At 40.5% G+C, this 12,614-nt stretch overlaps 1 protein-coding gene across 1 annotated transcript; it reads right to left on the bottom strand.

Annotated features, from left to right (window-relative positions):
- Positions 1 to 8,219: 8,219 nt before the first annotated feature.
- LOC144664680 (kelch repeat and BTB domain-containing protein 12-like) lies at positions 8,220 to 10,272 on the bottom strand. Its single transcript, XM_078525873.1, has one exon. The coding sequence runs from the start codon at positions 10,224 to 10,226 to the stop codon at positions 8,295 to 8,297; it is 1,932 nt and encodes a 643-aa protein (XP_078381999.1). The 5' UTR covers positions 10,227 to 10,272; the 3' UTR covers positions 8,220 to 8,294.
- Positions 10,273 to 12,614: the final 2,342 nt, after the last annotated feature.

The raw sequence follows: 12,614 nt of genomic DNA, 5'->3' as shown, positions 1-12,614 counted from the left end.
AATTGTACAATCGTTTGCACGTGAATTGCGTGAATTGTGTGCACGCAAAAATTGTTATCAACAGAACAATAGCTTGTCCGTGAAATATTTTCCTAATATTCATCCCCAGTGACGTCATTAGCATTATATAATAAAATGGAATTAATTAGAATTGTCAGTTGTTGCGAACGTTGGCCATGGATAGACTGAGCGCGGTTTTCGAAATGCTGCCCCCGACCAGAACTAGAAGAGCTAGAACTACTGTTTTCATTCAAATCTTCTTTACGGTTGAAAAACTGAATATCGCAGACAGTGCTCGATTCAAAATAATAGCTTATAACGCAGAATTTGAACATTACGCGTTGTTGTTTTGCAGAAAAAAGGAATTGTACAATCGTGTGCACGTGAATTGCGTGAATTGTGTGCACGCAGTCTTCACAGGCGTAATCCTGGAAGGCAAACAAGATCTTTGATTTAAAACCAATATAGCAGTATGTTCAAGAAAGAGACTAACGGAAATCAAAACACCAGACGCTCTTTTGTTGACTCTCTCTTTTGTTAACTGCAGAACGTTTTTGTTACTTTTGTTGCTTCGATAAACACCAGTTCTGTCGATACTGTGTTAGAAATAGTTCAACTTTCTCGATGTACTTCCGTTTTGGGAAATTTACTTCCGCTTAGACCTGAGAGCACGCGCAATAAAAACCGGAAGACCAAGGTTGTACCTGAAATCGACCTGAAATTGATCTGATCAATTCCAGTTTCCCAGAGTCCGTCCCGTACCGCTGACCGACTAGACGGACTCTGGGCTCGAGATTGCAGGAAAAGTTGCTCTAAAGTTGCTCAAATATCAAAAATTTGCCACCAAAATTTAGAAAAGTTGCTGGCTCTCTCTCTCTGTTTCCTCGTTTGAAATTTCATCTGATTGCAATGCCATGAGTGACTCGCACTTCAGCAAATACCAAGATGGCCGGTGGCAGGCTCTCTGTTGCAGCGAATAACCGCTGGATTTAAGCGCCCGTTAGATAGATAGCCGCTGTCCAGATTTCTTGGGCGTAAAGCAATTTTATTGTATATCCTTAGTTTTAATAAAATCAGTTTTGATAAAACCAGTTTTAATAAAATCCTTCGAAATGAAACGACCTTTTATGGTTTGGATCGGTTTTATATCAATTTGTTGCTCAAAAGTTGCTAAGGAAGGCAAAAGTTTCCCTAGGTTGCTGGTACTACAAAAAGTTGCTCAAAACGCTAAAAGTTGCTCAAAAGTTGCCGAGCACAATCTATTTACGCCCTCAGACGCTCTCATCTAAACCTTTCCGAGCTGTTTGACCCATACTCTGCTATAGCGGCTTTGGATAGCTTAGTGGACATAGCCAGGGAGAAAGGGAGTGCGAGAGCCAGCCGATTTGGCTGTGCCAGTTCCATCCTTTGTTTTCCAATGGTAATTTGCAAGCTATCTTGACCAAGCTGATAAGAAGCGGAAGTGGCAAGGGCGATTCAGAAATCACTTAATGAAGCGAATCACTTATGCTTTTCGCTGGTCGGTCGCGATTCTCTCCTACTTTCCGTAGGAGGGGCTTGGTGGAGGTGGACGGCCTCGTCTCCCGCCAAGATGTTGGGCCTGCGGCCAGCTGGCCACATGGGGCGTTGATGTATCAACAAGTGTTTTGGGGTCGCATGTGTGAAGTATGATGATAACCGTTTGGCGTTTAAATGATTGAATCATCAGTAAAAATTGTCATTAACCTCTAATTTCTGTTTGTTTTTGCTTCGAGGGATTTTGTTCTGGCCGTATACGTTTTCCTTGTCCCGACTGACTTTGGTTCTGGGAAATGACACCACAAGCGCATTGTCTTGCATGACCTTCCCTTGAGCTCGCTAAGCGGGCTATGGTTGTCATTTTCCCTGGGCTTAAGTTTGTCTCCCACATTTGTTTGCCCCTCGGTTTTCTTCGTTAGAGATCTTCCTGAGTTGGACAGTTTTGAAATATTGTGTGCTATTTTCTTAACTATGTCTGACGTTTTAAAGAAACGTAAGCCCAGGGAAAATGACCGGGTAAAGAGACAGTATTGCTGAAGTAAATAGGGTTATAACATGGCGTTCCAAGCATTTTCAAACCTTTGCACTCAGGGATCCTTCAAGTTCAGGCGGGTGTATTTTGTAATCATACTATCTTTTAAGTCCTATTAAAGTGAACGTTACTAAGCACTTGACATTGCGGAACGTTCAAGGCCTCAGCAGTTCTTCCAGTGATTGTAGTGAAACCAAAACTAAAGCGATCAAACAACTAGTAACTTTCTATGACAATTACGTCGGACTTTGCACTTTTACGAATTTGCCTATAAAGTAGAAATTTCTTAACAATGAATGAGAGGTAATGAAGAACTAAGGAAGGTATTTTTGCGATAAAGTTCGGCGTTATTCGTATGTCTTGAAACTTACGTAACTGACCTTTTCCTGCCTCGTCCCCAGGCGCCGGTCGGCCGGACGGCAAAGGCGGTAAGGCGGGAAAACAGGGAGCGCGGGGGTTGAGGCCAGAAACGCCAAGCGAACCGTGCTCGACAGTCCCACAACGGCAAGCGAACCGTGCACGACAAAGGAGGAGGACGCCTGGGGACGAGGCAGGACCCTTTCAATTTCACTTTAGCCTGTTACAGGCCTTTTGTTTGCTGGGAAAAACGGAATTAGGGATTTGCACAAATAACCGGAGAGTGCAAATAATATTTTCTGATTTGCTGTTTTCCCGCTTCCTTTCTCCTCATTTAACCAAACGTCTGCCGAAGATGCAGAGACTACGTTTTCACTCAGGAGCAAAAGTTTTCCAGAATATAAAACGTTTAGCCTGCGTATCAATCGATTCCTTTCCAAGCGTGTGCATCCCCTCCGCGCTTTTCCTCATGCCCCTCCCCTCCCTGGTTCGCTTGTATTTGCTCGCACGCATTCAAGTGGCAATTCAGGCTCTTGTTTCGCCCTATGTTTTTTCAGCGGCGTGAAACAACGGGCGAAATCTGTCCTTCCGTCCTATTGTCTATTTATCTGTCCGTCTGTCTATCGATAGACAGACGGACACTGAGTTGTTCTAATGTCTTGATCATCCACGTATATAAAGAAGATTTACAACACAAACTGAAGACGCCTGCTTATCTTCTTAAAAAAAGAAGCTGTTAAGCGTTATTTCAGTCATTCGATTTCGCGCAAAAGGCAGACAAAATTCCACTGACTCACGTGTCGATCAACATTTCAGTCTGCCTGTGGTAAAAACGGAAAAGAAACCGTTTAAACCAAAACTAGAAGAAATCGCTCCAAATCCGCTAACCAAATAAAACAGATTTGCACTTCATAAATGTGGCCTGAATATAACAATGCTTTGCCTGAATTAACTTTACTCGGACCGGTTCCGAACGGAAAGTGCGAAGAAGTTTTTGTAAATTGCAGCTGTAGTAGGGACGGCGGAACATTTTTCCAGGTTGGGGGCTGACTTGTGACTTGAAGTGGGGGGGGGGGGGGGCTTAAGAGACTCTTCTCTTAGAAAGTCTCTATTTTTTCGGAAAAAGTGGGGGGGGGGCTTAAGCCCCCCCAGCCCCCCCGGCTCCGCCGTCCCTGCTGTACTAAATTGCAGTACTAAGATTATGCAAAGGTGTCTTGCCAATGCAGTACATCAGGATTCTGGCATGCCCTCGTTTGAAGAGGCTTTTCTTGTCAGTTCGTGGTCCTCCGTGGCTCAGGTACTAAACGACAACTCTAACCATTAAAGGGACTGTGTCACGGCTGAGTATAGTACTTCTATTTCATTGTGTTTTACCACAAACTCGCTATGAAACTTAGGCCCCGTCCACACTGACCCGGGTAAATTTGAAAACGGAGAAATTTGAAAACGCCGCGTAAAATGTTTTCCGTCCACATTAACCCGGGTAAAACGATACGCTTCATTAGTAAGTAAAAGTAAAAGTAAAGTCTTTATTTAACGAGGGTAGCACTAAAATAACATAAAAAATACTTACAAACCAGAAGCCCTCTAAAATTATTTACAATAAAATATAAAAATACACTTTTTCACGCTCCAAGTCCAAACGCTCATTGGTAAGCGTTTTTGAAAAGCTCCGTTTTCGGTGACCGAAAACGCCGTTTCAGTGTGGACGGTTGGCCTAACCGGAGAAAAAAAGATGCGTTTTCAAATTTACCCGGGTCAGTGTGGACGGGGCCTTAATGTCAGCGACGTTATTACTTCTATGGATCTAAACGATAACAACAGCTTCATTACAAATATCTTCCGGGCGTTATAATTAAAAGCTACAGTCAAACGAGATTAACTTTGAATACCGATCATATTTGTTTTTGAAAAAAACAAAAAAATATCGCAATCCGTTCTAATCTTATTCAATTTTTGTCCATCCGTACCTTCTTTTGTATTTGCCGTGTTATTGAAATGTTCTATCACTATTTAAAGTGATTATTTTTACATTTCACTCGATTTGGTGGCGATTTTCGTATGTCTATTAAATTTGACTAAAATTCGTGTTAGTTACTTGAGCCACCGCCCATAACCCGATGTTAAGTCCACACTTACTTTATACCCTGATTGTTCCTGTGAGGAATGTTCAACATCTTATTCAATACAGTACAGAGTTCAGTAAGAATGAAATTCTTGGAACTTGGTCATTGATTGGTCAATTGGTTCCCCTTCGTGGTCACGGAGGTTTTGATTGGTCAGTTTACAATAGCTCGCAATCTCGTCCCCAGAGGCAGCGATCCTTCTGGTCTGCGCCAGGGATCGTGACCTCTGGGCTATTCTAAAAAGCCGCTGAAACAATGAAAACACTTCTGATTGGTCGATCTGTAACGCGCCAAAATTTGAACGTGCGTCGGGATGGTTGTCCTGGCCCCTGGGGAATTGAAAGTCTGTGCTTTATGCAAATCACAGATTGTGCACGCAATCGTAACATGTGCAGTTTTTGGATGTATTTCTGTTTGGAGACGACATCAACAGTCTCAGAGCAATTCTTTTTCACTTAAATAAGCATGTTTAATGTATAACGATGTTTAACAGTAGAGAATGATCCCAAAACAGCATTAATTACAATTACGTGACACGACCCGAATTTGCATAAAACCGCAGACATGTCTAGTCTCCTGTGAATGAATTAACGGTCGAATGACTTTTTAATTATTCAGTGGAACGTGGAGCGTGCGCAAAAGAGTCTTGCAATCTCTGGCGCAGGCGCACAATCAAACCGGAACCAGGATTTCCTGGTTCCGGTTTGGATTCGTCCAGAGCCGTTGAGTTTCCCGACCGCTGGTCAAGGGGAACACAGGCTCTGGGGACGAGATTGGGTTTTCCTGGTTCCGGTTTGGATTCGTCCAGAGTAGGCTTTTGTACGTTATGCCAGGGGGGGCTGGCAGCTACCTTTGATCTTGCCGCTTTTTAGCTTTCTATGATCGCCCCAGTAAAGAAATCTGTCAATCATTCGAGAACCGTACGGAGCATGCGCACAATGCCTTGGCAAAAAGGAAACAACATGGTCAACAGCATGGCGTCGCGTGTCGAGTTGACTGTAGAAAACGAATTCGCTGTTGGTTATTTCCGTTTACTTCCCGTTAGAATTTTTTGTGGCAGTTCTGAGACAATCAAGACTAATGTAATGAAGGATCAGCTCTGTTTTAGGTTAGTAGAGCAGTTAAAAATTTAAATGCAAGGAGTGAGTGACATGTTTCGGGACAAGTTTCTGTGTATATCAGTGTATATATACTGCATGGGCTGAGATTTTCCCAGTCGAGTGTTATCTCATCTTCAAGCCTGCAAAAGAAATTATTTCGACCGCGATTCTCCTTCACTTAATACACAGAAAATTCAGTAACAGTGTCCTTTATTGGCGTCGAAGTGTTTCACGACTGCCCCTGTCAAGTAGGGTTGACCTGCTAAGCTTTATTAAAGTTTACATTTTATATGCAGTAGCAGTACCTGTCTCAAGTTCTGTGTCTTTATACAAGCTTACACATGTAGTTTGCGTATAAAACATAGAAGTTATTTTTAGAAATTCATCTTCTGATTGAACGTTTATAGTAGCATTTATTTCTAGAACCGAATATTGCATATAAAGTGCCGAATTGCTTTCGGTTGAAAATCAAATTTCAAAGCATTTTCCATCATGTCCATGCGAATGGGCCCACAGGAGAATAAACGTTTTCTAAGGTAATCTTAAAGAGATTAAGATATTAAATTTCGATTTTCCTTTTTTTCCTTTGCCTGTACAAGATCAAGCTGAAGTCAACAAGGCAAAGAAATCCAAAAAGAATAAATTTCTTCACTTAAATTTAAATGTAAAAAATAATAATAATAATTGCAGAGGGTATGGCTTCAATTACCTAAACTGTGCAACCTGAAGTTCCTTGCTTACACATACAGAAACCGTTAATTATGTTTTGGGTAAATACTTCTGTTGGACACGGTCAGAGGGATCACAATTTAATAACAGCATTTAAAGGTGGTAAACTAAATGCTTGTCTTATGTACTGGAAACACTTCAGCACTGGAAAAATGATAAATTTGCCCATCAACAATAGAATGTCTGTTGCAAACAAGTACATTGACCTACCATACTTACCGGGTAATTTTGTCTCCCAGGGTTTATTTCACATCTCCAAATGAGCTACTCATGGGAATGCACCCCTTGCCGGTAATAAAAAAATTATACAATATTATTATTGCAATACTGTTTTCCCTCACCCTAAAAATGCACATCTATCATCTATCACTACTTTCAGGAGACAGTGTGGCCGAGTGGTTTTGGGCACTGGTGTTGTAATTCTAAGATCCCAGGTCGAAATCCTCTATCCAGCAACAAGCTGAATTTGTTCTCAGTTGTCCTGGGATCAAATCCTTGGTCATGCTTTGTAGATAAAGAACTGGTCTGCCTCCTGCTTGTTGGAATTTGTAACTGTTATGTTCATTTAAAATTTTTGTTTCCCTTGAAGTTAAGGGCATGACCACTGTAAACAATTTTAATTTTACATATTTTTTTACATTTACATCTGAAACTTTTTCCTGGTCAGCAGGAAGATTATTCAACTGGATGCGAGTTGAAATTAATTTTTTCTTTGGACAGGTAGGGCAGTTAAGAATCAACAGGTTAAGTAAGTCTCAATAGGATTTTTAAAAGTGTCAGATCCCATGCAGTGTCTCAATTATTTCTCTACCAGGGTACACACATGTACATTTGAGGAGCAGATCCTTTGCAAACTCCATCATGGTATAGTTATTTTATTTGTAAAAGCATTTCAAGATAATGCGCTGCTAAAAACATTTTAAGCCCCCTCAGAACTCAAGTTTCATTTTTTTTCTCAAGGAAATACAGCAAACCGTGGTCACTAAGTTTTAGGTGACTGACCATGTCTGGAGCATTCTACAACCAACAAGCCTCCTGCAAGTTTCAATTCTCACCCCACACTGGGATGTCTTCACTGGGATGTAAAAACGCAGTGGCGGTCTCGTTCGCCGGCTTGCGGCGTAAATTTCACCTGTGATACTTCTTAAAAATCGAAATTTAGATAAAAAGTGCTTAAACCATCTCCTGGATGTTCGAACGTGGAAACACTTCTCGAAACGTTTATGAACCTTCGCAAACGACCGTCCGCCATAAACTTCCGCCATCTTTGTTTTCAATTAAACCAGTACTTAGTCTCACTCGGCCAAATTTCTTTACTGGGGCAATCATCGAGACTCGGTCCCAGACCTCACTGCCAGCCCCCCCCGATTATGCTTTTGTTTCCCCACTAAAATGCTCCACCTTAATGCTCCATTTTTCCCACTAAAATGCTCGGTCTCCCACAAAAAAGTCACTAAAATGCTCGGATAATGCTCATTATTCCACCGGTTTTTGTAAATTAATTTCAAAGTTTTTAACATGGTGTTAACTGTTAACACTTACAAAAACGTACAGGTGATGTTAGTAAAAACAACAACGTATACAAGTTCATAAATACAGCCATTAACATAATCCTCGAAATCATCTACAAGGCTAAGTACAGAAAGTAGTTGACTATCTCTAGAATGTTATTTGTAGTTGAATTTTGAGTTTTAGTCTTCATTTTCTCTAAAAAAATTAATTTCTTTTTTATTTTCTCGGGAAAAAAAATCAATTTTCCGGGAAAATGCCACTAAAATGCTCGAATAATGCTCAATGCTTTTGCCTCACTAAAATGCTCGAAAAAATGCTAGCATAATGTACAAAAGCCTAGTCCAGAGCCGTTGAGTTTCCCGGCCCGCTGGTCAAGGAAAACGCAGGCTCTGGGGACGAGATTGAATAGCTCGATTATGGTCACGTGTTACATGATGAAACATTTGCATTTAAAAGGGTACGTCGAGGAGGAATAAAGTGCTTTAGAAGGAATAAAAGGTTTCCCTCTGTTTCCAGGAATTCTTTGTAAATTCTCATTGAACAAGTCTTTGTGAAACCTCTCTCGCCAGGCCGGATTAATATTTTACTTTTCAGATTCCATTTATTCTTCACGGGGTCATAACATTGGACTTCAAAATATGTGGGCATATACATCCCATCGACCATCCCATCAGGGCCTACAGCATACAGCTTACCATCAACAGCCAAGAGATTGCTGTCACTCGGGCTTTCAATGACCTGCCACACATTTGTTGTTTCATTGTACACTTGACATTGATACGAGAGCGCATCTCTTCCAAATGAACTTTCAAGATAACCAGCTTTAAGATGACCAACAATAAAAATTTTTTCGTTCACCACAGCTCCCCTGTGATAACTACAGCCTTCATGAATGTCAGCCACTTTGCTCCACTGGTCGTTTCTAAGGTCATATCTGTCAACTTCAGTCTGTGCGTTGCGATCGACACCATCCTCATATTTTACACCTCCAATAAAATAAACAAAATCATCATTGGCTACAATGCAAACATGGCATCTATTCAAATGATCAAATGATGTTATGTCCTCCCATGAGTTTGATTCGGGTTTGTACTTTGTGATGAAGGAAACATGTTTCTCCTTGCCACAGAACACTATCTCGCGAGGGTTGTACATGTCCTGTCGCCGACATAATCCATGGTATTTACATGCCTCAGACATCAAAGCGCACAGTTCATCGTCTTTTGTAACAAATATTTGCTGCAAATATCTGTATTCTTTTTCAGTGTATGGCAATGACAACCATTTATCTGAGAACGGATTATACCTTACCAAATGACGTTGATTGCTGCGCTCTGGATGCAAATCCAATGACTCCGGGAATTCATACAGGTTACCACGACAAGAAACGAACCAGGGAGAAGAATCTAGCCATACGTATGGCCATGGACCCCTGCCTAAAATACGCCACTTATCTTCACCAGGGAAATAACACAGAATAATTGCATTCGTATTGATGACTATAGCAGACGTCTCAAGTGACTTTCTAGGTGTAACAGATAGATTACTAAAGTCTTTGGACTCAATCAACTTCACTGCGTCTTCTACAAGATCCAAACAGCCTTCACTGTCTTTCACGAGATTGTTTGTCACGACATCACTGCACAGAAAGTCACGCGATACATAAACCAGTCGAACGTGACGAAATAACTCGGCAAAATGTTTCTTTCGCTTGCTTTTGTCATGGTCAATCCACGATAAAATGATTTTAAAAACATCTTCCTCGGCGCTTACATTTATTTCATCACTTGAAATAAACATTTCAATTTCTCTGATCGACATATTCAAAACCTCCATTCGGTTGGCTGCGTATACGGCGCTGAAATTTGCAAGGATGAATTTTTGGATCTTGGAAGAAAGTTCTTCGCATTGATATCTTTCGAAAAAGAAGTAATTTTCGTAGCAATTCGAAACATTCATGCCCTGTAGTAAAACTCCACCAGCGAGAGTTTTCAGGTTTTGAAGCAACAAATAGTCGGCCATAATGATCAGCTCTCGGGCATTGTCTTCAGTCAATATCTGAACATTACCAGTGTAAATAAACTCCAGTGTATTTCCCATAACAGACTCGGAAAACATCTCCAGGCGAATAACTCCTTCTTTAGACTCTTTCATGTCGCTGTTCAGCAGCTTTTCAAAGAAAGAACTTGCTACTGAAAGAACTTGTTTGTGAGCTTTGAATTCTTTGCCATCTTCGACCACCAAGATTACATCGCATGGCTGATCGAGTGTGTCTTTTGGCTTAAAGACTTCACTGACAATTTTTTTACTGGGCGCCTCAGAATTATCAGGGGTTTCTAACAAGGCTGCCATCTAAATTTCCTAAAGGAAAGATGTTTAGTTCAGTTCATTTGTGATGACTCCAATTGCTGGCTGATGATGCCCATGCGCGAAGCGCGTTAGAAATGCAATTAAAAATATTCCGAATATTTGCGGTCGATATTGTGAGAGCTAGTCTCCCTCGCAGCTGTTTTTAGTGTCGTCACGCAACATTCCTCCCTTTGTGGCATCATCCCAAATCTTATATGCTGTAGTCAGGTACCCAGGAGTCCAAAATGTGACACCCACGGGCATTTTTGAGTCTAATGCTTGCGTGCGCTTTGCGCATGCGCATTAGACTCTTTGTTATATGAAAAAATCTCAATGATTTGGTAAGTGCAGAATGCAATATGGAACAATTGAAAGTATGATGTTTTATATATGTTCGTGTTTATTTGCTTTATTTTACTTTCGGAAAAACTGTTCACAGGCTACTTGTATTCTTTCCCAGGTGTTCCTTACGTTAATCTTTGCAAACGTAACACGACACTTTTGTTCGTTTGTAACAAAATACTTTTGTTTTCCTTAAAAATGCCGTAACATGAAACTCTTGTTTTTTGTTTGTTTTACGGCGACATCGATGACATTTGTTTAATTTAATTAAGTTACGGTTTAAACTGCACGAAAGACGATTCTCAAAAACTAAAGAACAAATCTAATCAAAAAACATCTTTTTCGAAAGGGTTTTTAAAACGCAGTACAGCTAGGATATCTGTTTCCTGGTTATGAGGAGTTTGACGCCGAAAATCCCGGTGCAAGTTTTTGCCTTCCTAATTACGAAAGCGCTATGAAAGTCTAAAAATCTAATTTAATTAATTTGCGGTTTTCACTTGGCACCACGAAGTCTGCAGGAATCCTACCACAAACACGCAATACAAGTGATGTTCATGAGAGTTCCAGCATAAAACGTAGACTAAACTGCGCATGCGTTTGGCGTAAAGAACGTTGCCCTAGAACGTCGAGTAGTACCACAAGGAGAGCAAAGGGTTTTCTGAAACAAATATATACGTTTGAGATCTTCATATGATAGTAACGCAGATGTGCTCCAGGTTTTACCTAGGGGTACGGTCAGGTGCTCCCCACCCCCACCCCCTCCACAAGGAATAATTAATTAATTGATATTAATTAATTAATTGGTGATTAAAAGTTTACACATTAGCGCGTTAGGGGTTTAGCAGATGACAGCCCACCAAACCATCACAAAAGTGCATTCTGCACTAAAAAGCTGTTAGCAATCCCAAGGGAATGGTTCGGGATCGATAATCGTTCGCTGTAATGTAGAAAACAATGATCAGCTGCAAGAACGGACTCCGTACGGACACACACGATTAGTTTCAATTAAAAACAGCCAATCAGCGACACGTGTTCCCACGCATAATTAAAAGTTCTTTCTCAAGTCACGATTATTCAACACTTGAACAGGACGAAATAATTTTCCAGTTAAGACATTTGTAAGCTTTTTGTGAAAATAAATCTTCGTTTTCAGTTCAGTTAAGCACTTGTGTTTTCGTCTTGCTTAAAAAGCAAGACGTCTTTGAGAAAAATATTTCGACGGCGACTCGCGTTTATTTACACAATGCGACCAAATATTTATTTTGTTTTAAAAAATAGAAAACTTTACCTCGGTTTTTGTATTTAAGTCATTCGAATTTTGACCAATTTTTTCTTTACAGTGCAAACAAAAACCTTCAAAAATAAAAGATGTACATGGATAAATGTAAATCAAGTTACGCGACTAAATCAAAATGCGTTTGTTTGGCCGCTTTGCAGTATCAATCAATCAATCAATCAATAAAATTTATTTACCCTCGGAGCTGACGGGGGCTGGCTAGGCCCCTAGCAAAACATATGCTAATATGCCGAGAAAATAAATTACAAATGTAAAAATATATACAGAACGAAAAATTCATTAATAAATAAGTATTAAATTAAATTAAAATTAAAAAGGGACTATCTAGCTGCGCACAGCATTACGAAAGGCCTGTAGTGTAGCAATTGTTCTTACTCGGTCTGGCAGTTGATTCCAGGCGTTTGCCGCCCAGTATCTTACAGACTTCAGTCCATACTTGGTCGTATTGACCTTAGGTAAGACAATCTTATTAATGCCTCTCAAGTTCTTGATATTGTCCCTGACACAGAAGAGGTCCTTAAGATACACAGGTGCTAAGTTGTTAAGGCATTTGAATATTATAATAAGTGTATCTTGAATGCGACGTTCACTTAATGTGTAGCCTATGCGGCTGCACAGAGAAGCGGAGCTAGAAGACCTGCCCTTATAGATGTAACGTAGGGCTCTTTCGTGAAGTTTCTCTAGTTTATCGCTGTCTGATTTTAGACAATTATGCCATATCGAAGAGCAATAAGTAAAATAAGACATCACAA

This window comes from Oculina patagonica, chromosome 9, assembly GCF_052425735.1.
Source record: "Oculina patagonica isolate OP01 chromosome 9, crgOcupat, whole genome shotgun sequence".
In the NCBI taxonomy this organism is placed as follows: domain Eukaryota; kingdom Metazoa; phylum Cnidaria; class Anthozoa; order Scleractinia; family Oculinidae; genus Oculina; species Oculina patagonica.
This window is presented reverse-complemented; position numbering and strand designations above follow the sequence as displayed.